This window comes from Podarcis vaucheri (genome assembly GCF_965113315.1).
Source record: "Podarcis vaucheri genome assembly, chromosome: 14".
NCBI classification, from domain to species: Eukaryota; Metazoa; Chordata; class Lepidosauria; order Squamata; family Lacertidae; genus Podarcis; species Podarcis vaucheri.
Window position 1 is genome coordinate 53,125,717 of NC_138752.1, and position 23,859 is coordinate 53,149,575.

Here is a 23,859-nt window from a genome sequence, read left to right on the forward strand (position 1 = left end):
GTCACCCATTTCTGCAACATTTCCTCTTTCAGATGCTTCCTTAATTTCATTCTTCATCTCAAGATCTCCCTGACCATTTTGATCAGGGAGACAATGTCTCACCCCCAGTACTAAATTACTCTTGGGGCCCAGTATCACCACCCACAACAATTCTACGGAGGTGTCTGTTCCTTTGGGTATTTCTAGCTTGCTGAACTCAGTATTCTCTTCAATGTACAGAGGGCCACCCCTCTGGGATGTCCTTCCATGTCCGTCTTATAAAGTTTATATGCAGAGAAAACCATGCCCAACTCGTCACCTCTCTTCCACCAGGTTTCCATTGAGCTCGCTATACCAGGGCTGTCCTGTAAGAGTGCTTCCGTTCTTATGTTCATACGTTTCTGCCTGTGTGCTTATCATATCTCCCAGCAGATGCACACAGGCAATAGAACAGTGATCAGATGACTATTCTATCAGTGATTTTACTGGAGCAGTGAAAGGTAGCCTCCATTGGCAAACCAAGGAGCCATGATCAGCTCATAGAAATGTCCTGCCATGGTCTGGGTGCAGGACTGAGAAAACAGTTCCTGAAACAGAAATTGGGCTGCATCTTGTTGGAGAACTGGGTAGCTCTCGTCTAGTCCAGCCCTCCTCTACTAGTTCCCTCCAGTAGCTGATTAGTGACCCTTGCTTATTTGCTTATAGAATTGAAGCCTTGCTCTTTAACATCCCAAGCCTGTCCTTGAGAGAGATGCCGCAGGCAAGCATTGTCTTTTACTAGACTAACCTTTCTTGATGAAAGAGCAGGCCCCCCCCAGTTTGCTTTCTTTTCTGTTTGCTTTCATTTTTGCCCCAGTGCAGGATGCGAGCTTCTTGTTGGTTTCTGGCAGCATCAGCTGTCAGCAGCATTCCCCTCCCTCCCCCCATTCCCAGCCATAGTCTTCACTGAAGCATGCAGTTGGGAGTTGACACACTATAGCTGTAAATTTAAACTTTGAGACTCGCAAGGTGTTGCATGCCTGTCAGGCATAGATGTTGTCAGGCCCAGAAGTAGACCACCTTTCTGTTGTCCAACTCCTCTAACACCTGAAGGTGCACTGAACCTTCCATTATAATATATGTCAAAGCTCACAGTGAGGTGGGACACAGAAGGATGTGACATTTGCAAACTGGCCATCCCTTGCTCCCTAACAGAGAGATGCTCCACGCAGAGAACCAGGAATGAGCATTAAGCCAAGAGCACAATCCCAGGGACAACCCATGCTTTGACTGCAAGAGAACAGCAGGATGCACAAAGCATATACCAAATCAGATAGTGGGCCCATCTAAGCCAGTATGGTTTCCTCTAGCTGGCAGCAGCTCCCCAGGCTATGAGATGTGGGTCTTTTGCATCATCTGCAATGGGCTCCCTTTTAAAAACTAGAACTCCCAGGAATCAGCCCTTGCTCTGCTGCTGCGCTGTGGCTTCTCCACATTCTTCTATTCAGCTAGGTTTCCACCTAGATGTGTGGGGGACAACCCAGAGAGAGCCATAACTTTGCATCTGGAGTTTGGATGAATATTCATCAAGTGTGAATTTGCAAGTGAGACAGGCCACCTTCCCTCTCTTTTGAGGGGGGAGGTAGGAAGAAAATGGGACTGCTGTTCAAATCACAGCTCCCAGATCATGTTTCCTTCTGCCATAACATCTGGATCAACTTGACCTGTGACCCGAACTCATGACAAAGTGGTTTCCCTAATCCTGCCAGTGGAAATTAGCAGTGTTGAGCAGGGAGGGTTGGAGGAGATGCATCTTATCATGACCTCAAGACCCGGGGTCAGTTGGGCCAGACATTACAGAGGGAGTCAATGCAGCTTGACATGAGGTTGTATCCAAATACTCAGTCATACTTAGTGCACACCCATTGAAAACAGCAGGCATAAGTTAGTCATCCATTATTATATTTTTAATGGCTCTACTCCGAGTATGACTTAGATGGATGCAGTCCTGTGTTGTTTGCCACTGCGCGGCCATCAAAGGCTTGAGCAGGAAAACCTGAGGCAGTCTTGACTTGTTGCCCAAACCCCTCCCCACAATTGTGGCTTGTTAATTTAGGGATAAATAGAAGTGCAGGCAATATAACTATTTCCATGTTTGTCGTCTCCCAGAGTCATAATGCCTCATTTGCAAGTCAGACGGCTATTTAGTCTACTTATTTCTGATATGTGGATTAGCATATTCTGAACAGCTATTGTACAGCTTGTTTCCTAAAGGGGAATAGGCAAACATCTCTCCTCCTCCCCCCTCCCTGCCTGCAAGTTCTCAGGCTTCCGAGGATTGTTTGTTTTTGATAATTATTTCCTTTCAATGTGGTTTTTTCCCTCCGCTGAGTGCAAGAACAGGGCTTTGAGGGATTCACCAGATGGCCTTGGCTTTCATGTAGGTCATAACTCCTACATAGAGACATTGATTTGATTTCTTTTCCTCTGCAACTCATATCTTTTTGTTTTAAAGTGAATATATATGTCCCTGTATTTGTTCTATCATATAATCAGAGCTTGAGATTACACACGCACACACACACACAGAGAGAGAGAGAGAGAGAGAGAGAGAGAGAGAGAGAGAGAGATATTTTTTGGGAATGAAAATTTCCATCAGTATCAGCCAGTACATAAAAATCATTTAGAGGTGTTGTTATTGCTGCTATTGTTTTTATTATATTATATTTTATTTATTATTCACCCTTCATTCCAAGGTCCTGGGGTCGGTCACAACATCAAAACACAACATTAAAAACAGTTCAAAACAATAGTTCAAAACAATAAGATGGTTCCAAAAATTACACACCTCAAGCGTTAAAAGCCAGGTAAAGAGGTGCATTTTCAGCAATCTCTGGAAGCTGCATAATGATGGTGCCGAATGCACTCCCGTGGGGAGGGAGTTGTTGTTTTAGGAAGCTGCATATGAATCTTGTTAAATAAAGTTACAGATAGGTAGCCGTGTTGGTCTGCCATAGTAAAAAATAAAATAAAATAAAAATTCCTTCCAGTAGCACCTTAAAGACCAACTAAGTTAGTTCTTGGTATGAGCTTTCATGTGCATGCACACTTCTTCAGATACACTGAAACAGAAGTTGCCAGATCCTTCTATATAGTGAGAAGGTGGGGAGGGGTATTTCTCAGAAGGGTGGTGGGAATGTGAGATAGGCAGATAGCTGAGATGAGCCTGTTGACGACTCTTAACGACTGTAATAGGTCTTACAGGAAAAGGCAAGGGGTGAGAGGGTGAGAAATGGCTTAGTCATGTATAATGGGATAAGAATCCAATGTCTTTGTTCAGACCAGGTCTCTCCATGGTTTTAAGTTTGGTAATGAGTTGCAATTCAGCAGCTTCTCTTTCCAGTCTATTTCTGAAATTCCTTTGTAGTAAAACAGCTACTTTGAGATCTTGTATAGAATGTCCTGGGAGATTGAAGTGTTCTCCTACTGGTTTCTCTGTTTTGTGATTCTTGATGTCAGATTTATGTCCATTTATTCTTTGGCGTAAGGTTTGGCCTGTTTGTCCAATATAGAGAGCTGAAGGACACTGTTGGCATTTGATGGCATACACAATGTTAGACGATGAGCAATTGAATCAACAGAGCCAGACTTATACCCAGAGAGAACTTGCTGCAAGACAGACCCAAAAAAGAAAATAACAGAACACCTCTAGTCATCACATACAGCTCCCAAGTTAAAACAGTACAACGCATCATCAGAGATCTACAACCTCTCCTGGACAATGGCAGTTCTCTTTCTCAAGCTCTGGGAGGAAGACCTTTCATTGCCTACAGACAGCCGCCCAATCTTAAACAACTCCTAACCCACAATAATACTACAACCAGACTTAACACGGACACTGGCACCGGAGCCTGCAATAAACCCAGATGCCAACTTTGCTGCCACATACACCCGGACAACACCATTACTGGCCCCAACAACATCACACATACCATCTCGGGACTATTCAATTGCTCATCGTCTGCTGAATTGCAACTCATTACCAAACTTAAAACCATGGAGAGACCTGGTTTGAACAAAGACATTGGATTCTTATCCCATTATACATGACTAAGCCATTTCTCACCTTCTCACCCCTTGCCTTTTCCTGTAAGACCTATTACAGTCGTTAAGAGTCGTCAACAGGCTCATCTCAGCTATCTGCCTATCTCCCATTCCCACCACCCTTCTGAGTAATACCCCTCCCCACCTTCTCACTATATAGAAGGATCTGGCAACTTCTGTTTCAGTGTATCTGAAGAAGTGTGCATGCACACGAAAGCTCATACCAAGAACTAACTTAGTTGGTCTTTAAGGTGCTACTGGAAGGAATTTTTTATTTTGTTAAATAAAGTATATGGTCCAGACCAGCTGGAGGGTACCAGGTTGGCAAAGACTGACCTGTATCCTTGTGCCTAAGAACACGAGCAGAGTCTGCCGGATCAGGCCCACGGCCCTTTTAGTCCAGCATCCGTGCTCACAGTGGCCAACCCAATGCCTGTAGGAACAATGACAAGTTGTTGTATACTAGCTCTGTCTCCGCCAGTTGCACCCCTTTGAGGAAGACCAGGACTTGGCAGCCTTCATGCCTTGGTAACTTCTTATGTGGCAGGAAAGGACCCACAATTCTGCAGATCTCAGGTTCTGGCATCTTCATTTACTGTACCTGAGGAGGTAGAGTTGAGGAGGACCTGTGTCAGAGACTCTCGAGAACCACCTGCCGGCCCACTGGCCTGGATGGGCAAATGGTCTGAAACAGCATAAGCCGGCTTTATAGTGCCTTGTTAATACTGCACACATTGTAATTATGGGTTTCTAAGCCACCTTCAGTGCCTATGGGTAGAAAGGTATGAATAAATGAATATATTCAGTCTTGCGAAGTGTCAGACTAGGACCAGGAAGACCTAGGTTCAAATTCTGTTCAGCCATGAAGCTTGCCCAACCTGCCTCTAGAGTAGTTGTGAGGATCAAACCAGATATTACTTTGGGTCTGGGGCTTTCTAAGGCAATGTTATCTGTCTTTTGGGGGCGCAGGTGGCGCTGTGGTCTAAACCACAGAGCCTAGGCCTTGCCAATCAGAAGGTTGGAGGTTTGAATCCCCGCGTCGGGGTAAGCTCCTGTTGCTCGGTCCCTGCTCCTGCCAACCTAGCAGTTCGAAAACATGTCAAAGTGCAAGTAGATAAATAGGTACCGCTCCAGTGGGAAGGTAAACTGCATTTCTGTGTGCTGCTCTGGTTCACCAGAAGTGGCTTTGTCATGCGAGCCACAGGACCCGGAAGCAGTATGCCGGCTCCCTCACCAATAAAGCGAGATGAGCGCCGCAACCCCAAAGTCGTCCACGACTGGACCTAATGGTCAGGGGTACCTTTACCTTTATCTGTATTTTTATCCACCCAGTAAATTCACAAGGCAGCTTGCAGTGAAAATGAGTGCATGTGGCATTGGACTGAATAGGAATTTTAACAACCCTAAAAAAAATATGGTATACTGTCTCTCATGAATTGAGCCTTTGCATGCAGTGGATCATCATTAGAGGAGTGGTAACAGAATGGAGAGCAATTGGCCATGAAGGCAATTTGTGCCTGTTATTAGTTGCATGGATGCTACTAGAGGTGTGCAATGATGACAAGATTCACCTTGTAATTGTACCTGTAATATGTGAAAGCAACCTGATGTAGTTCAGATCCCCTCTGGGTCATTCTAATTTTCTTCTTTTTTGGATCCAAATCTGATCTATTAAATTAGAAGTGTTGCCTATAATGGGGAATCTAAAAATGAATGTAAATTCCCATCCTTTCCACACAAGTGTATAAAGTTTGCAGGCAAAGGAACCCCCTCAGTGTGGATTAATGCTGCCAAAATTCAGGCATACCCATATAGGGGTTTTCATGTGAGGAACCTTTACTTACTTAATTATTTTTTAAAAAAGAAAAAGTTGCTAACTTTAAAAAAAAAAACAGCCAGAAGTAGATGCAGTTTGCAGGCATCTTCTGAGGAGATGAAGCCTGTCAAATTTTAGAAAGATGCACCAGCATTTTCCCACAAGATAAGACTTTGCTATTTGTGGGTAGGAAAATAAAAATGATTCCTTGCCCAGTTTTTTTTGTGAGCAACTGGGGACCTGAAGAAGATTCCTGAGAAGGAGAACTGTGAAAGTTCCGACTATACTCAATGATTTTTCTTTCTTTCTTTTTTAAAAAAAGCCCTGAAAAAAATCATAATTTTCCACCACCACCCTTCATGGAAATACCTTCCCTTTCCATGAAGGAAAAGAGGGAGCGAGGTATGATTTTAAATTGATTGTTAGAGGGGGGGAAATTGGGAAAGAAGAAGCCCTCTGCCACCTACTGATTTGAGTGGCCTCAGAAAATAATTCCCTTCACTTGAAAGTAAGATGTGTTGAGTGTTGGAAGATTCAGGGCAGATAAAAGAAAGTATTTCCACATGCAGCACAGAGTTCAACTATGGAACTCGCTAAGAGGCAGCGATAGCCACAAACTTGGATGGCTTGAAAAGAGGACTGGACGAATTCATGGCTATTGAAGACTGCTAGCCAGGATGGCTGTTCTCTGCCTCTGCAGTTGGGATGGAGTGATGCTTCTGAATCCCAGTTGCTGGAAACCACAGGGGGAGAGAGAGCTCTGGTGCTCATATGCTGCTTCCTAGTTTCCAACACAGGCAACTGTTCAGCCTCTGTTGAGAGCAGGATGCTGGAGCAGATGGGCTAGTGGCCCGATCCATCGAGTTCTTCTTGGGTTCTGCCCATCCAAAGGAAAGATTTCCCCCACCTCTTTATCCCCTCCCCTCTTGAGCTCTGGGTGTTTCCACAGAGTGACTCAGGGCACCTGACCCACATTGAGATGCCTTGTTCATGGTGAGATCTGACTCAGATGAGATCATGATCTGTTGCTCAGTGTGCACACAGAGCTGGTACACAAGCCTAGATGTTCCTATTCTTTCCTGCTCAACCCTTTTACTCGCTCTCGGGAAATCTCCAGCAAGCCATTTTCCTCCCCCAACTGACATTATTTGTGCTATGAATGTGGTTCCACAACGAGAGCCTGATTTGCTCCTTAGCTCCATTTTGGGGCCAAAAGTCTAAGGGATAAACGTTGCTCAAACAGATTTATTGCTGCACTATGACCAAAAAAAACAGAAAAATCTGTAAGTGTGTGGTGAGGGGGCATGCAAAGGGAAGTTGAACACTAAATCATCATTTTTATTAGACAAGCTGTAATTTTTCTACAGCCATAAAGCAGGATAAAACACGAGTTTTGCTTAGCCCTAGGCATGTATTCTTGGTGAGATCAGCATATAAATATTGGAGCAGTCAGGCAGGAGTCAGTCTTCCTCTGCTTTTGCTGCTCACTCTGTTACAATAAAGACACCCTAAGAATATATTATTTATAACTTCCTATCAATAGCATTGTTATTAGCATAAGAGCCTACTGGATCAGGCCAATAGCCCATCTAGTCTAGCATCCTCTTCTCATGGGGCCAACTAGCAAGCAGGACTCAAGCGCTTTCCCCTCCTGTGGCTTCCAGCATCTGGTATTCAGAAGCATTGCTGCGTCTCACTGTGGAGGCACAGCATAGCTTCCATGGCTAGCAGTCATTGATAGCACTCTCCTCCATGGATGTGTCTGATTAGTATTGATATTATTCTTATTATTGAAATTGACATTGTTATTATTATAATACAGAGTTTGGATGTTGTGTGTTATTTCTGCCACCTCTGTTGTATGCCTCAGTTACCGTATTTTCAGCTCTATAGGACACACTTTTCCCCCTCCAAAAACGAAGGGGAAATGTGTGTGCATCCTATGGAGTGAATGCAGGCTTTCGAAGGGCTTGCGGAAAGCCTGCAGCCTGAAGCCCGAGGAGCACAGCGCCAACTCCCACTGTGCTCCCTGGGCTTCAGGCAGCTATCCGCAAGCCTTTGGGCTCCGAAGGCTTGCGGATAGCAGCCTGTTCTGGGGGCTGGGGTCGGGGGAAGCTCGGGCTTCCCCCACCCCAGCCCTGCGGCTGGGGGAAAATAATAATTCCCCCCCTTTATTTCCCTCCCTAAAAACTAGGTGTGCCCTGTGGAGTGAAAAATACGGTAAATCTCTTTCCAGTGAGGCTGGGAAGCTGTCTAGCAGGAGAGATGGGGAAGGTTTGTCATAGAATTATTGAGTTGGAAGAGAATCTTAACTAAGGGATCCATGACAGAGGGCCATCCAACCTCTGCTTTAAAACCTCCAAGGAAGGAGAGTCCACCACCTTCTGAGGGAGTCCATTCCACTGCCAAGCAGCTCTTACCATCAGAACGTTCTTCCTGATGTTTAGTTGGAATCTTATTTCTTGTAACTTGAAGCCATTGGTTCAAGTCCTACTCTCCAGAGCAAGAGAAAACAAGCTTGCTCCACCTTCCATGTGACAGCTCTTAGACATTTGAAGATGGCTATCATATCTCCCCTCAGTCTCCTCTTTTATTGGATAAACACACACAACTCCTTCAACCATTCCTCATAAGCCTTGTTTTCCAGACCCTTGACCATCTTGGTTGCCCTCCTCTACAGACGTTCCAGCTTGTCAATATTTTTCTTAAATGTTGGTGCCCAGAACTGGACACCATATTCCAGGTGTGGTCTGACCAAGGCACAATAGAGCGTACTAGCTACTTTGGCTTCCCTTGATCTGGACACTAGACTTCTGTTGATGCAGTTTTGAAGCAGTAGGGAGAGCTGCCCAGCGCCAGAGTCCCCTGGAATGGTGAGCTGAGCCACATGATGCATCAGCGCCATGGCACCAACTGAGCAAGTTCACAGCTGTTCCAGCTGACCTCGCCACTTTCCTGGCCTTTATTTATTTAATCAAATTTAGATGCCCCTTGATTGTAGAAACAAACCATTCTCAAAGCAGTTTACAAGACAAATAAAAGTATTAAACTACTAGTAAAAATAGTATTAACCCCCCCCCCCAAAAAACCCAGGTAATTAAAATATTCAACTAATATTTCAAATCAACCAGAAGTTAAAAACTTGATTAAAATACATGCCAACCTTCTAGACAGACTTTCCTAAAGAAAATTGTTGGGGGGGGCACCAAAAAGAGTATAGCGAAGGCGCCTGTCTGATATCAGTCGGCAGAGAGTTACACAGTATGGGTGCTGCTGCACTCAAGAATTGATTTCTAACAAACCTTGACATGAATATGATGTGGCACCTGCAACAGCGCCAGTTGGTCTGGAGCACACATGAGTCTTGGCTTCCTCTTCCTGAATAGGGCTTGGGAAAGGGAGATGATTACTACCCCTTCCAGTCCAAGTCTCCATTCAGGCCCACCACTGTTTCTGTGATTTCTGGAGGCTCTGGAGGTGAGAGCAGCCAGTATTTGTCGGGTGCTCCAAACCAGCAGCCTCCCAAGTGGGTAGGACATTTCATATTGCCTGCTTAGAAAGGAAGCTGTTTTGTTAGTCCATGTATTTGCTTTAATTGAAGTAATTCGTGCAAATGATCCTCTTTCTATATGCATAGGTATCGCCTGGCTGGCCTCCCCGGAGAGTACCAGTACAAGAACATCACCAGCGCAGAGATCAATTACTGCCTGATAAAGGACCTGATCATCTGGACTCAGTATGAAATCCAGGTTGCATCTTACAATGGAGCTGGCTTGGGAGCCTTCAGCAGGGCAGTCACCGAATATACTTTGCAAGGAGGTGAGTTCTGTCCTGGATCTCCTCTCATTGGCACTGGTCAATCAGCTTGTTTGCACATGGCAGTCTTTGTCAAGCTGGCGCCCTCCAAATGTTTGGGACTACAACTCCCATCAACCCTGGTTTCATACTGTGTCTGTGTAGGGGGGAGATTCTCCTGGAGGGAGGCTGTTTCTGATCCCGTTTCCAAGGAGCAAAAGTGAGTTCTGAGTAAAAGGTGATTAAGAGGCCGTTTCGTGCACCAAGAAGTAGCATCTGATCAAGTGCTTCTTACCTTTTTCCCTTTTGTTTCATGCCAAATAGTGCATTTTTGTTGTTATTTAACCAGCAGAAGTATTTGCACAGCTTGTATCTTCCTACTTTGTATCTGATGTCACACCCAGACAGGTAAAAAGTAGATTAAATATATTCTGTGTTGGACCAACTGTGATAGGCCAAGGAATATAAACACTTTCAGAATTCTTCAGCAGGCACAATTTGACCTGATTAAGAGCACTGTGAAACTCCAAATGCTTACGGACCCATGTACCACTCTTAATTGGGTCATAAATACACTCTCCCCCTACTTTGTAGTGTCTCTTGTCCTTGGGATAATTACAGCAACTGCTACATTGTTGTTGTGTGTAGTTTTTTTTTAAGGTGTTCTTGTCCAGAGTAGTGCCATTCTAATTATCATTAAAAATTTCTGAAATTAGGCTACATTAGGCTGCTGAAATTAGGCTGCCCTGGAGAGCAACAGCTGTATCCCTACCATCCCTATCTGGAGCCAATGTCTCATTTTTCATTATGAATTTTCATGTGGTGACACAATTTGTTGGAGAGGGTAGGGATGGGGCAAGACATACTGCTTGTCTTGAATCCTGAAGTGTGTCCTAAAATTAGGGGGTGTAAAGATACAAAGAGGTGTCTATGCACGTGGAATGTCAGGGCTGAGAGGTAGGCAGCTGTTAGAAGTCACCAAGGACAAGGAAGGAGGATCCAGGAGTTGAGCTTTTGAGTTGGAGCAGAAGGACCAACCCTGGAGCCACAGACAAAGGAACACACAGAGGCACAGTAGAACCAAGAAGACCTGGTTGCTCAGGCCAGTGCCAAGCTGAAAGCCGTTTGGAGCTCTTCTGGTCCAGGAGAGCCTATGGCCAGTTTGGATGGGCAGAACTAGCCCAGAGCTCAGGAAGGTGCCTCAGCTGTTGTTCCTATAGCTTGCCATTTGGGGCAAGTGCACATGAGAACTGAAGGCTCTCAGTTATCGCCCCACTGGCTCCCGACAGTGACTGGAATACTTCCTCCTTGCAGATTTAATGGTTGCCAAAAAAATAGCTGTGTGGCTCCAGCCTTCTGAGCCCTTTTGTCCTCTTCACGTCAAAACCCCTTTTAAGCTTCCTAATCATTGCTAAAAGCCTCTTGTGACTGAAAACGAAGCCATTGCTGCTTCCACCGATGCCCCCAAATTGCAGGCCAATGTTGAATTTTGAGCCGTAGTGAGAGTGTCACGGTCTTTGCTTTAGTGGGCTGTAAAAAGCAAGAGAGCTATTAAAACTTCCCATTGGAGACACAGTACATCAGTTACTTCATAATCAGTAAAGTGCATGTTACGGTTTTGCTGACTGGGAATAGGAGAGCAATATTATTACATGATTAAATACAGTTTGCCTTGCGAGAATATTTTTGTTTCTGTGTTTTGGTTAGGGGTGTGAGGTACGTTGAAATGCAACAGCAACTTAATGGGTCAATAAAAGGAACAACTGACTTGCCCAGGCATTTTTTTATGAGTGAAATCGGCTTGAAAGAAACAAGAGAAGCTTCTGATGCTAAGATACTGTACATGGAGGATACACAAATACAGATGCCTGTGCTGCTGTTGGGTGGTGGCTGTGGTATGTGCCTGCTCTAACCCCTGCCCCTCGAAGTCTTTGGTTCTAATGTGCTACAGCAGAGCAGTGGCGTAGCGTGGGGGGTGCAGGGGGGGCAGCCGCACCGGGCGCAACATCTGGGGGTTAGGGTTAGGGGGCGCAAATCCACGGGTTAGGGGGCGCAAATTACTTGCCTTGCCCCGGGTGCTGACAACCCACTCTACGCCACTGCAGCAGAGTAGGGAGTTCAGCGATATAGGATAACCATCAATGACAGCAGCTGCTGACACAGCAATACTGAGTCTTCAGACTCTGCTTCTGGGCACCTGGGAGGCATCTGGCTGGCCCCTGTTGGAGGCAGGATACTGGGCCAGATGGATTCTTGGTCTGTCCCAGCAGGGCTCTTCTTAAGGATCCCTTCACAACACAAAAGCACAGAGCACTGTGTCAAGGTCTAGTCCTATGCAGTGCAGGACACACAGAACATGGGTTGAATTAATTATTGTCCTACTTCCATGAGTTAATTTTTGGTACCATCTCTATTTTAAATAATATTGATGTTTTTAGTTGGCTAGTAGTTTATATCTCACACTTTCCGCACATTCATGTTTCTGGGCAGCCAAACATTGGAAAACTAAAAACACAGAGCAGCATTAAGCAAAAAGTTGGAAAGAACAGAAACAGCAGAATGAAAGCAGTATGTAAAATACCACTCCACAATAGCTTCAAGCGTGTGGACAGCATGGCAAAATGGGAAGTGGCATTAAACTAGGCACCAGTAGGGCTTCTTTTTCAGCCTAAGAGGTGCTGATTGGGTTTGTGGTGATTGTGGCGAGTGCTCCCCCTAAATCAACTTTGGGTGGGTGCTCACCAGGGTCTACCACCTCCCAGTGGCGTAGCGTGGGGGGTGCAGGGGGGGCCGGCCACACCGGGCGCAACATCTGGGGGTTAGGGTTAGGGGGCTTAAATCCACGGGTTATGGGGCGCAAATCCATGGGTTAGGGGGCGCAAATTACTTGCCTTGCCCCGGGTGCTGACAACCCACGCTACGCCACTGCCACCTCCTATGATAACATCAGTAACAGGCAGGCTTGTGTGAAGAGAGGCAGTCCAAGATGTGAATAGCCCACAGACCCTAAAGCTTGTAGGGCTTTAAATGTAAGTAGCAGCACTGTGAATTGAGCTTGAAAAAGGATCGGGAGCCAGCAAAGTTGTTTGTGCATGATATTCCAGTGTCTGATCTCAGTTAGCAGCTCAGTAGCTGTGCTTTGAACAAACCACAGTTTCCAAGCCATCTTCAAAGGCAGCCTCATGTACAGTTGTCTAACCTATAGGATCTTTGGACTACAGAAAATAGCCATGTGGTGTTTGTGTGTTACATGTTCAAATACTGCAGGAGAAATATGGGGACCCCACAACTAAACCAGAAATAACTTTTTAAAGTTATAAACTAGGAATGGAAATACAATTAAAATTCCTTAAAAATCAAAGCTCTCCAGACATTTTGAAAGAACCCCAAAACTATCCATAAGGAAGATTAAGTGCAACAGGCAAAGCCAATTAGGGACAATAATAATTTAACAAATCCCCAGCTGATTTTCAAATAGCTTTGTCTGGAGAAATGTTTCAATATTTAAACAGACATAGGGTTGCATCTCCTAGCATTTCATTCATGCTGTTTCTATTTAACCACTGGACAATTTCCCCGATTCAAATAGTCATTAAATTATTAGTGTACCTAATTGGGTTTGCCTGCTATTGATGCAGTCTTCGTTCTTTTGCTTGCCTATAAAAGACCAACCTGCTAAAATCAAGGCACTTGTATTCTTCACTGCTAGCAAGAGCTCTATAGTGTATGAGTTTGTACCTACCATGATGTTCATTTCTTGCACTCATTTTAATCACATTCTTTTTGTTACCTTGAAGGTTTGACATTCCCTTTCTTTTGACATTTCAGGTTGACCCAGTAGCATAGCCATTTTCCTTGGTGCATTTGTTAATTTCAGGCCGCCAGTCCCTTTCCTTAAACCCGGCAATTGGCGCTAATGTAGCTTGCTTGATATTGTGTGATGTTAGTATCATCATTTATTGACCAGCTGTCTGTAGTCATTTATAAATATATAAATCCTGTGTTGCAAGTTGAAAGCTTTCCATTCTGCATTAGGGGACTGACAGAGAATGGTATTTAGAATGCAAGAGAGCGTAAAAGGCCCTGTGCCATTCTTGGGCAAGGATCTTTGACTATTTGATGGATTGTGGTTGGGTGTAGATTAAAAGCTGGACATTTGTAGTCTATTTTAATGTTAGTGCTTCATAATGTAGACAGATTACTCAGACATGGGCATTGCCATGTGATAATGTGGCCTTTATTGAACTGTGCTTGATTAGGCTTTCCCTTTGAAGTCTTCTCTGTTTGGTGTGGAAAGGGGCCAAAAGAGGAGCAAGCGGCTTGGTCTCAGTCTCATTTGAGAGATTATTAATGTCAGAGCCTCAGAGCAAAATGATGGGTTTCCCTTTATTGCTCTGCAGTTGGAGAATGTCCAGGCAGTTGCTGCTTGTGACCATTTTTCACTCCCAAATAAAATAAACAGCTCCTAAATCCAGGGTGAGAATTTTAAAAAAAACAAAATTTGGCAGGCAGGGGCAAGAGAGAAGGAAGCCACATTGTACTATAAAAAGGTGGAAAAATAGAGGCTGTTGGCCTTTCCACCTTTCTGGCTTTCTTCTCTGTGCCTGCTAATATTTGTGTTAGAAGCTGAGTAGATGAATGGCCAAGGTAGGAAGACTCAAGGCCCATCAAAGAAGTGTCCTCCTTCTCCCTGGCTGCTATAATGGTGTCTGTCTGATAAGGAGAGCCCTTCAGGGTCAGACCAAACTGGGACCCCCTTCAGTCCAGCATCCTGTTTCCTATAGAGGCCAGCCAGATGCCTCTAGGTCCAGGAAGTCAAGAAGCAAAACATGAAGCCTGTAGCCCTCTTCATTTGCAGTTCCCTACCTCCAAATGGTTGTGTTGCATGTAGCCATCATGACTATTAGCCATGGATAGACTTATCCTCCATAGGTGGTATACAGCTAAGTTTTACTAATAGTAGACCTACTGAAGTTAATGAAAATGACTGTTAAGCCTGTTAATTTCAATATGTCTACTCTGAGTATAAGCTTAATTGAATCCCACCCCTTAAGTTTATTGAATGCCACTTTAAAGCCATCTGGATGCTTCCTTTTACAAGGGCTATTCTGCTTTCAGTTCATCTTCGCAGGCAGACAGCTGGGAAGCTGAAGCTGGTGCTCATTTGTGTTTCTTTAAAGAAGTTGTCAGGGTGGCTGTACACTTTATTTTTCATAATTATGATAAAAGCAGTTTCCTACAATCCTACAAGATCAGAATACCATGAGGGAGCATTAAATATCCCAGGAGATTCTGTGAATAAGCATGGACACTGTAAATTCCTCTAGGTTGACCCTTGGCATCTAGGAGTTCATCAAGTTCAGTTATAAGAAAGTGCAAGGAGAAGACCAGCACACCAAATTCCTTTCACAATCTTAATCATCCATCTCAATTGACTTGTGTAAGCCCTTGAGACAATCCATGCTGGCAAGTAGAAACCCCCACAAATGTGCTGCCAAGCCCTCAAGACTTGAACACACAGGGAACCACTTCGCACTAGGTCACCCTGTAAGGGTATATAGCCCAGTGTTGTGCACTCTGACTGGCAACGGCTTGCCAGGCTCTCAGGTTGGAGAATCTTTCTGACATCTGGTCCCTGGTCCCTGAGAATCATAGAATCATAGAATCATAGAATCATAGAATCATAGAGTTGGACTAGACCACAAGGGCCATCGAGTCCAACCCCCTGCCAAGCAGGAAACACCATCAGAGCACTCCTGACATATGGTTGTCAAGCCTCTGCTTAAAGACCTCCAAAGTAGGAGACTCCACCACACTCCTTGGCAGCAAATTCCACTGTCGAACAGCTCTTACTGTCAGGAAGTTCTTCCTAATGTTTAGGTGGAATCTTCTTTCTTGTAGTTTGGATCCATTGCTCCGTGCACGCTTGTCTGGAGCAGCAGAAAACAACCTTTCTCCCTCCTCTATGTGACATCTTTTTATATATTTGAACATGGCTATCATATCACCCCTTAACCTCCTCCTCTCCAGGCTAAACATGCCCAGCTCCCTTAGCCGTTCCTCATAAGGCATCGTTTCCAGGCCTTTGACCATTTTGGTTGCCCTCCTTTGGACACGTTCCAGTTTGTCAGTGTCCTTCTTGAATTGTGGTGCCCAGAACTGGACACAGTACTCCAGGTGAGGTCTGACCAGAGCAGAATACAGTGGCACTATTACTTCCCTTGATCTAGATGCTATACTCCTATTGATGCAGCCCAGAATTGCATTGGCTTTTTTAGCTGCCGCGTCACACTGTTGGCTCATGTCAAGTTTGTGGTCAACCAAGACTCCTAGATCCTTTTCACATGTACTGCTCTCAAGCCAGGTGTCACCCATCTTGTATTTGTGCCTCTCATTTTTTTTGCCCAAGTGCAGAAGGACTGTAGAAATTTAGGAGTCTACCATTCTAAAGGAATAGCCAAGCCATGAAGAGTTCAAGAAGACAGGAACCTGCCAGAAAAATGGCAACTACTGCTGTTCTTAACAGAGCAGTTGTTTAGTGCCAACACAATAATATCACTTAGGTTCTCTTGAGAGACTTGCTGGCACAGCATTAAAGCAGAGTAGTCCTGAGTTCAGAGGAGCTGACTCTCTGAACCTGAAAAGCCTTTTCAGAGTGGTGTTCAGCACAGCTCTTTGACCTTACATATGTTTGCTATCATTCATTACAACGGCTCTTTCCTCCTCTGATGTCCCCTCAGACTTGTGTTTATTTGTTTTTGGCACAAAGAAGACTGTGGCCCACATGCTGTTTTTACTGGTATTTGCATATGCAAAATTAGGATCTCAGATACACTTGTGTGAAAAGTTTATTAGTGGGACATTTCAAATTTACCTAGGAGGGCTCAATGATCTCCCCCCCCTTTTTTTTGCCTGTGGTGTTTGGATGACTTTTTCCTCACTATATATTTCTGAAATTTAGAAACCTCTTCTTGATGCAAAAGCAAATTTAGATCTTCATCCATTATTAAAACATGTTTCATTGTGTGAAGTCTAGTTTATACGATAAGAAGGTAGATCAGGGTATTCATATCTGCCTTGGAGACTTCTTTCCTGGAGTATTTCCCTGCCTGGGAAAACCTGATAAGAAATGGGACATAGTCAGTGAGATATTGAGCTTCTCAAGTACACTGAGACACTGACATTATGGCATCAACAATGGTCATGTAAATCAACTTCTGTTGTGTTTGATCTTTGGCCATACTGTTGGGAATGGGTGTGCAACAACATCTCAAGATCCACCTTTCAGATTCCTCACCCCTGATGCAAACTATTTTTTAAAAAGCTGTTCCTGGTAAGAAAGTTCAGAAATTGAACAAATGAGAAGTGCTATGTGGCTTGCAGATCAATATGACCTAGACAGTTTACATGAATGTTCAGTTATCCTAAGAGAAAGCACTTCGAGGGTTGCCTGCTACAACTCCACAGTGCTGGTCTAAGGAAGCGATCAGTGTTGGTTCAAATGACCATATCTTCCTGTTTCTCTCTGGCTTGGTCTCCAGTAGAATGGTGGATTTTCAGAGCATCCTAGTGGGGGCTGCTTGGAGTAAAATACTCTACATCCACCTCATCCTGGTTGCTAAGTGAATGCTTTTTTAAAAAATAACCCCTTATATAAGATTTCTACGCCTTCCAAACTTAGTCCACCTTTTCAGTTGGGATTCCCTGGAGGACTGCTGGGAATTCATTGTTTTCCTGGGTGTGCTGTGAAACTTTCATTGCAGAGATCCCCAGTGTTTTTCAAAATAATTCCAGTTCCTAAATTGCATAGGAGTGGTGAACCGCGTGGCTTAAAATTTGTCTGCATTTGTAGTAAAGAAAAGTGTAGAAATGCCCAAAGACTACCTTTCAAACAGCAAGTGCTCTCATTCATTTTTTGAAATGCAGAACCCACATGCTTTAGGGGAGAGGCATGCAGTAATCTGCTGCTCCCATAAACAGATGCACCAGAAAGCACACTTCAGTTATAACTGTGGGTGCGCTGCTAAGCTTACAGTCCAAATAGTCAAGCAGATTTGCAAATGAGTTTCTGTTGAAAATCTGGGGAATCCATGAAATCTATGTGCTTAGAATTGTGGAGTATGTACCACAGTGGTATATTCTAAGCTAGTCCTTAAAGAGAAAAATTGAAACCCTGGAAAGTGACAAACCTGAAATCCGAAGAGGCTGCCATGTTTAGAGGTGGAAACTGACAGATTAAGGTGTCAAAACATTATTTAGAGACCTTTCAAGCCTATGCTCATCTTTAAAATTGCTCTTCTTCCTTTCTTCATGTTCACAAGTAGCTAGTCACAGCAGTAATATGTTTGGCCTAAATCCCTTCCCGTTTTCCCCTTACCTTTCTGCCAGAGGCCACTGAATGCCTTTTATTCACAACTGCCTGTCCTGACCTTTTCTGCTAAGAACACTTTTAGAATGCTACATAATAACTTGTAGGTTGACCAGCTGAGTTCTAATGCATTTCCAGCTAAGTGAACTTTATCAGGAGGAATGTAAAAGGTTGGTTCTGTCACGCCAGCTCTGCTATGCAATTTGTGGGGATTCCTCAAACCAGTCACAAGAAAGCTGCACACACTTGGGGAAACAAGTTCAGATTTGTTTTGGTTCGGTTTGCCAAACCTGCAGTTGTGATGGGAAGGACTGCGTTTGTGAGCAGCACAAAAGAGAAGGACTGGCACACACTCCACTCTGAGAAATCCACATAAAATGCAGGATTGCCATCCTTCATTTAAAATGTAACTCTGCAACAGCAAAGAACCGGCACAAGCAACGCTGACACCAAACCCTACATATAGTAAGTACCGTATTTTTCGCCCTATAAGACGCACTTTTCCCCCTCCAAAAATGAAGGGGAAATGTGGGTGCGTCTTATGGGGCGAATGCAGACTCCTTGGCTTCAGCGATAGCAACAAGAAGCCTCCGAAGACTGCGCTCCGGAGGCTTCGCCTTGTTTCCGCTGAAGCCAGGAGAGTCTGCTGTTGGAGGCTGGCGGTGGGGGAAAACAGCGCTTCCCCCATCGCCAGCCCCAGAGGATGGGGGGCAGCGGGAAGGTGCGCGACACCTTCCCGCTACTCTCCAACCCTCCTTTGGGCTTTTGCGGGAGATGGGGGAATTCCCCCACCTCCCGCAAAAGCAGGCAAAAGCCGCACGCTCTTTAAAGGGGCTCCGCGGCTTCTGCTGGCTTTTCTAGGAGGGGGGTAATTCCCCCACCTCCTAGAAAAGCCTGCGGGAGCCGTGCACCCTTTAAAGAGCAAGCGGCTCTTGGGGGCTTTTCCCCGAGGAGGGAGAAGGGACTGACTGGCCCTTTCAGTCCCTTCTCCCTCCTGGTCGAAAAGCCCGCAGGAGTCAAGTGGGGCTCCTGTGGGCTTTTGCGGGAGGTGGGGGAATTCCGCCACCTCCCGCAAAAGCAGGGAGAAGGTCTTGGAGTAGCGCACAGGCTGCGTGCACCCTGTCCGCTGCTCCCAGAGCTGCGGGGGGGAAAATCATATTTTTTTCCTTGATTTCCCCCCCTGAAAACTAGGTGCGTCCTATGGGCCGGTGCGTCCTATAGGGCGAAAAATACGGTAAAATAGGAACATCGCCATCTGACCCCACCCCCACCCATCTCCCCCCCTCCACCTCTTTCCCCCTTTTCTTCCTAATGTCTCAACAAATGAAACTGATTTGTAAAAATGTTACCGGGGGGGGGGGACACAAGAGAGGGACATTGCACACTTTTGTAAATCAACAAAATCTTTAATAAAAAACCAAACAAAATAAATAAATAAAATGTAACACTGCAACTTTCCATGGAGTTCAAATGGCACTTTTGCTGATAAATCCATTAATATGGATATTTATACTCCTGTACACAAAAGATGCTTATGCACATTAGTCAGTCTTGTTTTATCCATGTATGAAATGCATTCATTGAGATTCAGAAGTTGATTTTTCTCTGAAAGAAATAATTATGCCATAAATTATTATTTCTTGAGCTGCCATTTTTCCACACATGGTTTTATCTCCCCCTCCCCTCCCCCACTTCTCATGACAGGCATCCTTTAAGCCGCAGTGCTTCTTCTTCTGAGTTCAAAAACATCACCTTCTCACAAAACCAGAACATTTTCCATTTTGAAATAGAGGAAAACAACACTGAGTTTGCCACATTCCTGTAGATGTTGTCAGTAAATACTTTAGTATCTTTGCCTGGGCAGCTTTTTTAGCTTCCAAAAGTAAGGGTAATGAACAGAAACTTGGTTTGCATGTTGCATTCTTTCATGACATTCTGAGTTCCTTTACCACAGTTGGTCCCTAAAGGTAGCTCATCCTCTGCCTCAAAGTGCTTCAGAATTCTCAAAGAAAAAGGTGACGCTCAGAGGTGTGCAGTGTGCAGGCAGCAGGAAAATGCTTAAGAATGACTTCTGTAGGCAAGCTCTGTGGGAAACGCTTTCAGAACCTTCAGTCTAGCATCCGCCAGGAAGTCACTGATTTTTTCAAAGTGTGAGGCAGGACTCCCCAAGGAGGTAAAACTGCTTACAGTCCCTTCTGTAACAGTCTCCCCCTTGTCCAGCAACTGGCATATTTATCACTTCACAAACCCACTGAATGCAATAGAAGTGACCCTACCATAAAGGGATGGTGACAATGGAAAACATCATGTGACAGATGTTGGGGACCATAAATGGCTGTACAACAGAAAACAGATCCTGAATCACAGGAAAGTTCTCATGTGTAAATCCCATTTGAAATGAAATGTTTGTGCTCTTGCTCAGGCCCCACTCAATAGGCACAGGAGAACTTCCCAATATTGTTAGATCTGTTTTAAATATGTTTTTGTAATTTTATTGTTGTATTTTTTTATGTGCTTACAAACTGCTTTGGGACTTTTTAGCAGGAAGTGAAAGACAAGTTTAATAAGCTAGTAGATTGTGCCCCTTGTTAACTAAGGCTATGCCCCTATACCCTCTTAACCTAAGAGCAAGTACCACTCTCAAGAACTTGCTTCTAAATTGATTGGGATTGGACTATTCATGGACATTAAAATGTCTTGGACCAGCCCTGCAAGTGGCTTTATGACTTATTCAGCACATGCACACACACAGAGAGTGTTTTATTTTACTGATGATAAATTAAGCAAGACTTTTAGCCTTTTAAAAAACTTACTGCTTCCACCCAAGGTCTCTTCTCTGGAAACACACAGTAGTCTGTTAGCTTCACACTTTTCTTTTGCTCCTCTTTTATACTCTCTCTATTTACTTTCTTTTCCTGAAAAAGTAATGTACACACACTCCCAGAACCATTACGGCAAAGTGTAGGAAGAGGCAACGGTAGGCAGTAGCTGTTCAGGACCACGGACAGTTCACTGTAGTTTAGATACAAATCAAAGGTGTACTGAATACAAAGCAAATGGACAAGATATGAGCTTGCAGTCCTGCCAAATCTTATGTAACCCTGTGGCGAGGTGAATGTCTCCTCAGACTGGGTCCACATCCAGTCCCACGTGGCTTTGCTCTAGCATGGGAGAGAAGCCACCTTCTGATCCTGGACATGATGTGAAAGCATAGGGGCATATTCAGATGGTTCTGGGAACAAGTTTTTGGCTTCAAAGGATGGGGACAAAGCAATCCTCTCCTCAAGTGCAGAGGACAGGAGGCATGCTCTTCCTTAGAGGTTCTCTTCCTCCTTTGTGGGAATCTCTATTGGGGTGGTTACTTCATAAACTTTCTCCCTTGGTGTTCCCAAAACCTCTGTGTTGTCCAGTAGAGGGGGCCTGAGCTCTAGGGAATGATATAATTTTCACAATTCTTTGATGATGTCAAGGAAAGTTGGGAGTGGGTTTTAGGAAGGATGCCATATGTAAAGCTTTACCATGCACCATCAGAACATTATTATGTCAATTGATCACTGGGGAAAATATTTGAACCCTTCTCCAAAGGCATCCTGAGCAAGATATACTCCACTGGATATGAGAGTAGCACAAAATGTCCTTTGATTCCAGAAAGTCTTGTGATTAATCATACATGCAGTGACTTCAGGAATCAGTTTCAGGTTGTGGAATTAAAGTGATGGATGACTTCTGTTACTGTAGTCTTGTACACACATAACTTATCCTCAATTTAACAGTGCAGATGACCAATGAGGACTGATGCTATCTAGCCAAGAATCTTTTTACCAATTATGGCATCCATATTGTCCACAGTTTTCTTCTTATTCAAGCAGGTTACAGCAGATATGACTCATCATGCAAAAATTGACATACAAGTTCAATATAAACTTCTCACATTTTTATGAGTGTATTATAGAATAGTTGTTCACAACTCTCTGTGATTAGAAGAGTTAACAATCCAAGTAAATGGATCAAATTAGGGCATTATCCTCATTTTGGGGCACAACCTGCCAAGCACTGCTTTGGTCAGCCATCAGTCGTTTGCAGCTATAGTTGTTATATTGCACCAAGAATCCTTATGAATAGGTGAAGTTTAATTTGGGAGTTCTAAGGATTGTTTTAAAAGTTACTGTTTTTCACTTTTGTTAAGGTCCTTCTTAGTTTATAAATAAAATGCTATAGGAAATATCATTCCAACTGTCCAGTGTACACTGATGTAATGCATTATTTGTTTGAAACTGTGTAATTTAGGCTGCAGTCATATGCAAACATGCTTACATGTGGGTAAGCTTCATTTAACTTAATGAGATGTTTCCAAGTAATTTTGCATAGGGTTGGACGGTTAGTTCCCTAATATAAGAGAGCAAACGTTGTTCTAGGGCCAAATATATACATATATATTTATATATAATATCCCATTATTAACAAGCATATAAAGGAAAACACAATTCAAGTATGAACATACAAGAAATTTGCTGATTTCCTGAGAGAGGTTGTAGGGTTGCTGTTGGTCTGTGAGGGTTTCTTCTTGAAACTGCAGGTTCCCATTACAGCCATGGATAATTGAGAGAGATGTATTCACCCATCACCATCTGTGCTTCTATCTTAGGTCTTTGGGAAAAACCTCATCTGTAGAATAATAATCCACAAGAACCATTTCATCTCTTCCCCTGCCTGTTGAAGGAATCTCCAAACAGAAAATGAGAAATAACCCAATTAACTTTCTTTTAAAGTCACCACTGACTATCGGAAACATAAATCACAGGTCTCTCTTCAAACCACTGTTATTTGCTTTGAATCATGAGTGGCGGCTAAAGGTTTCTTCTTTTTCACTTCTCTTTTTTTCCCATTTCTTCTCCCTGCCTGCAATCAATTTTACTTTGTTGTCTTCCTGACTGGCGTTCCAGTGCCTACAGCTCCTCCACAGAACATCCAAGCAGAAGCAGTGAACTCTACCACCATCCAATTCTTCTGGAACCCTCCTCCACAGCAATTCATCAATGGGATCAATCAGGGATACAAGGTTTGAAATTATTATTATTATTTTAAATTAAATTTATATTCAGCCCTTCATTCAAAGACCACGAGACAGTTTATTTTTTCCCATAAAATTATAGATTTATTAAATTGAATGCATTTTAAATTTAAATTAAAAATTTAAATTTTAAATTATCTGTTTATTTACTTTATTAAATAAATTTACTTTATTTATAAGTAAACTTTATTAATGTTTGGCATGCCAGTCATGACTTACTGTGATGTAGTTCTACAGATATAAGAAACTGGATTGTTATCGTTTGTATTTCTGATTGATTGATTGATTGATTGATTGTATTTCTGAATATGCTTGTTGCATATTTGTTGTCTCAAAAGGTATACCTTTGGGTGATTTTTGGTATCATGTTTACCAAGTATCATAGTGGAGACAAGTTCTCCTGTAGATTTCCAGAGTGCGATCCATCTATCTGTCTGTCTAATAATACACACATACGTATTTGGGAGAACCTTTAGAGAATTTCCAAGCATTAGTACTCTGTTCTTCAACCCCAAAGGCTTTGCAGCTTATATACAGTTAATTAAAGACAGAACCTATCCACAAACATACACTATAAAAGACACAGCGAAAAGGGGAAAGGGGCAGGGAGGGAAGAGGAAGAAATAAAACTCAGGGACCAGTTCTTAAAAGTAAATAGTAATTTGTACAGTGCCCAGTTGGAATGAAACATTTCAGGGGCAAAAAGTACTTGTTGAAGCTGGTCCTTCTGCAGGGCTGAAGAAATGA

The 23,859-nt window shown here is 43.6% G+C and overlaps 1 protein-coding gene across 7 annotated transcripts in view; it reads left to right on the forward strand.

Moving 5' to 3' along the window:
- Positions 1-23,859, forward strand: part of SDK1 (sidekick cell adhesion molecule 1) — a 605,542-nt gene that overhangs the window by 414,206 nt on the left and 167,477 nt on the right. For all 7 annotated transcript variants that reach the window (XM_082199580.1, XM_082199584.1, XM_082199585.1 and 4 more), the window contains 2 exons: positions 9,516-9,697; positions 22,985-23,100. In XM_082199580.1, coding sequence (XP_082055706.1) covers positions 9,516-9,697; positions 22,985-23,100 — 298 coding nt within the window. The remainder of the gene's footprint in view (positions 1-9,515; positions 9,698-22,984; positions 23,101-23,859) is intronic.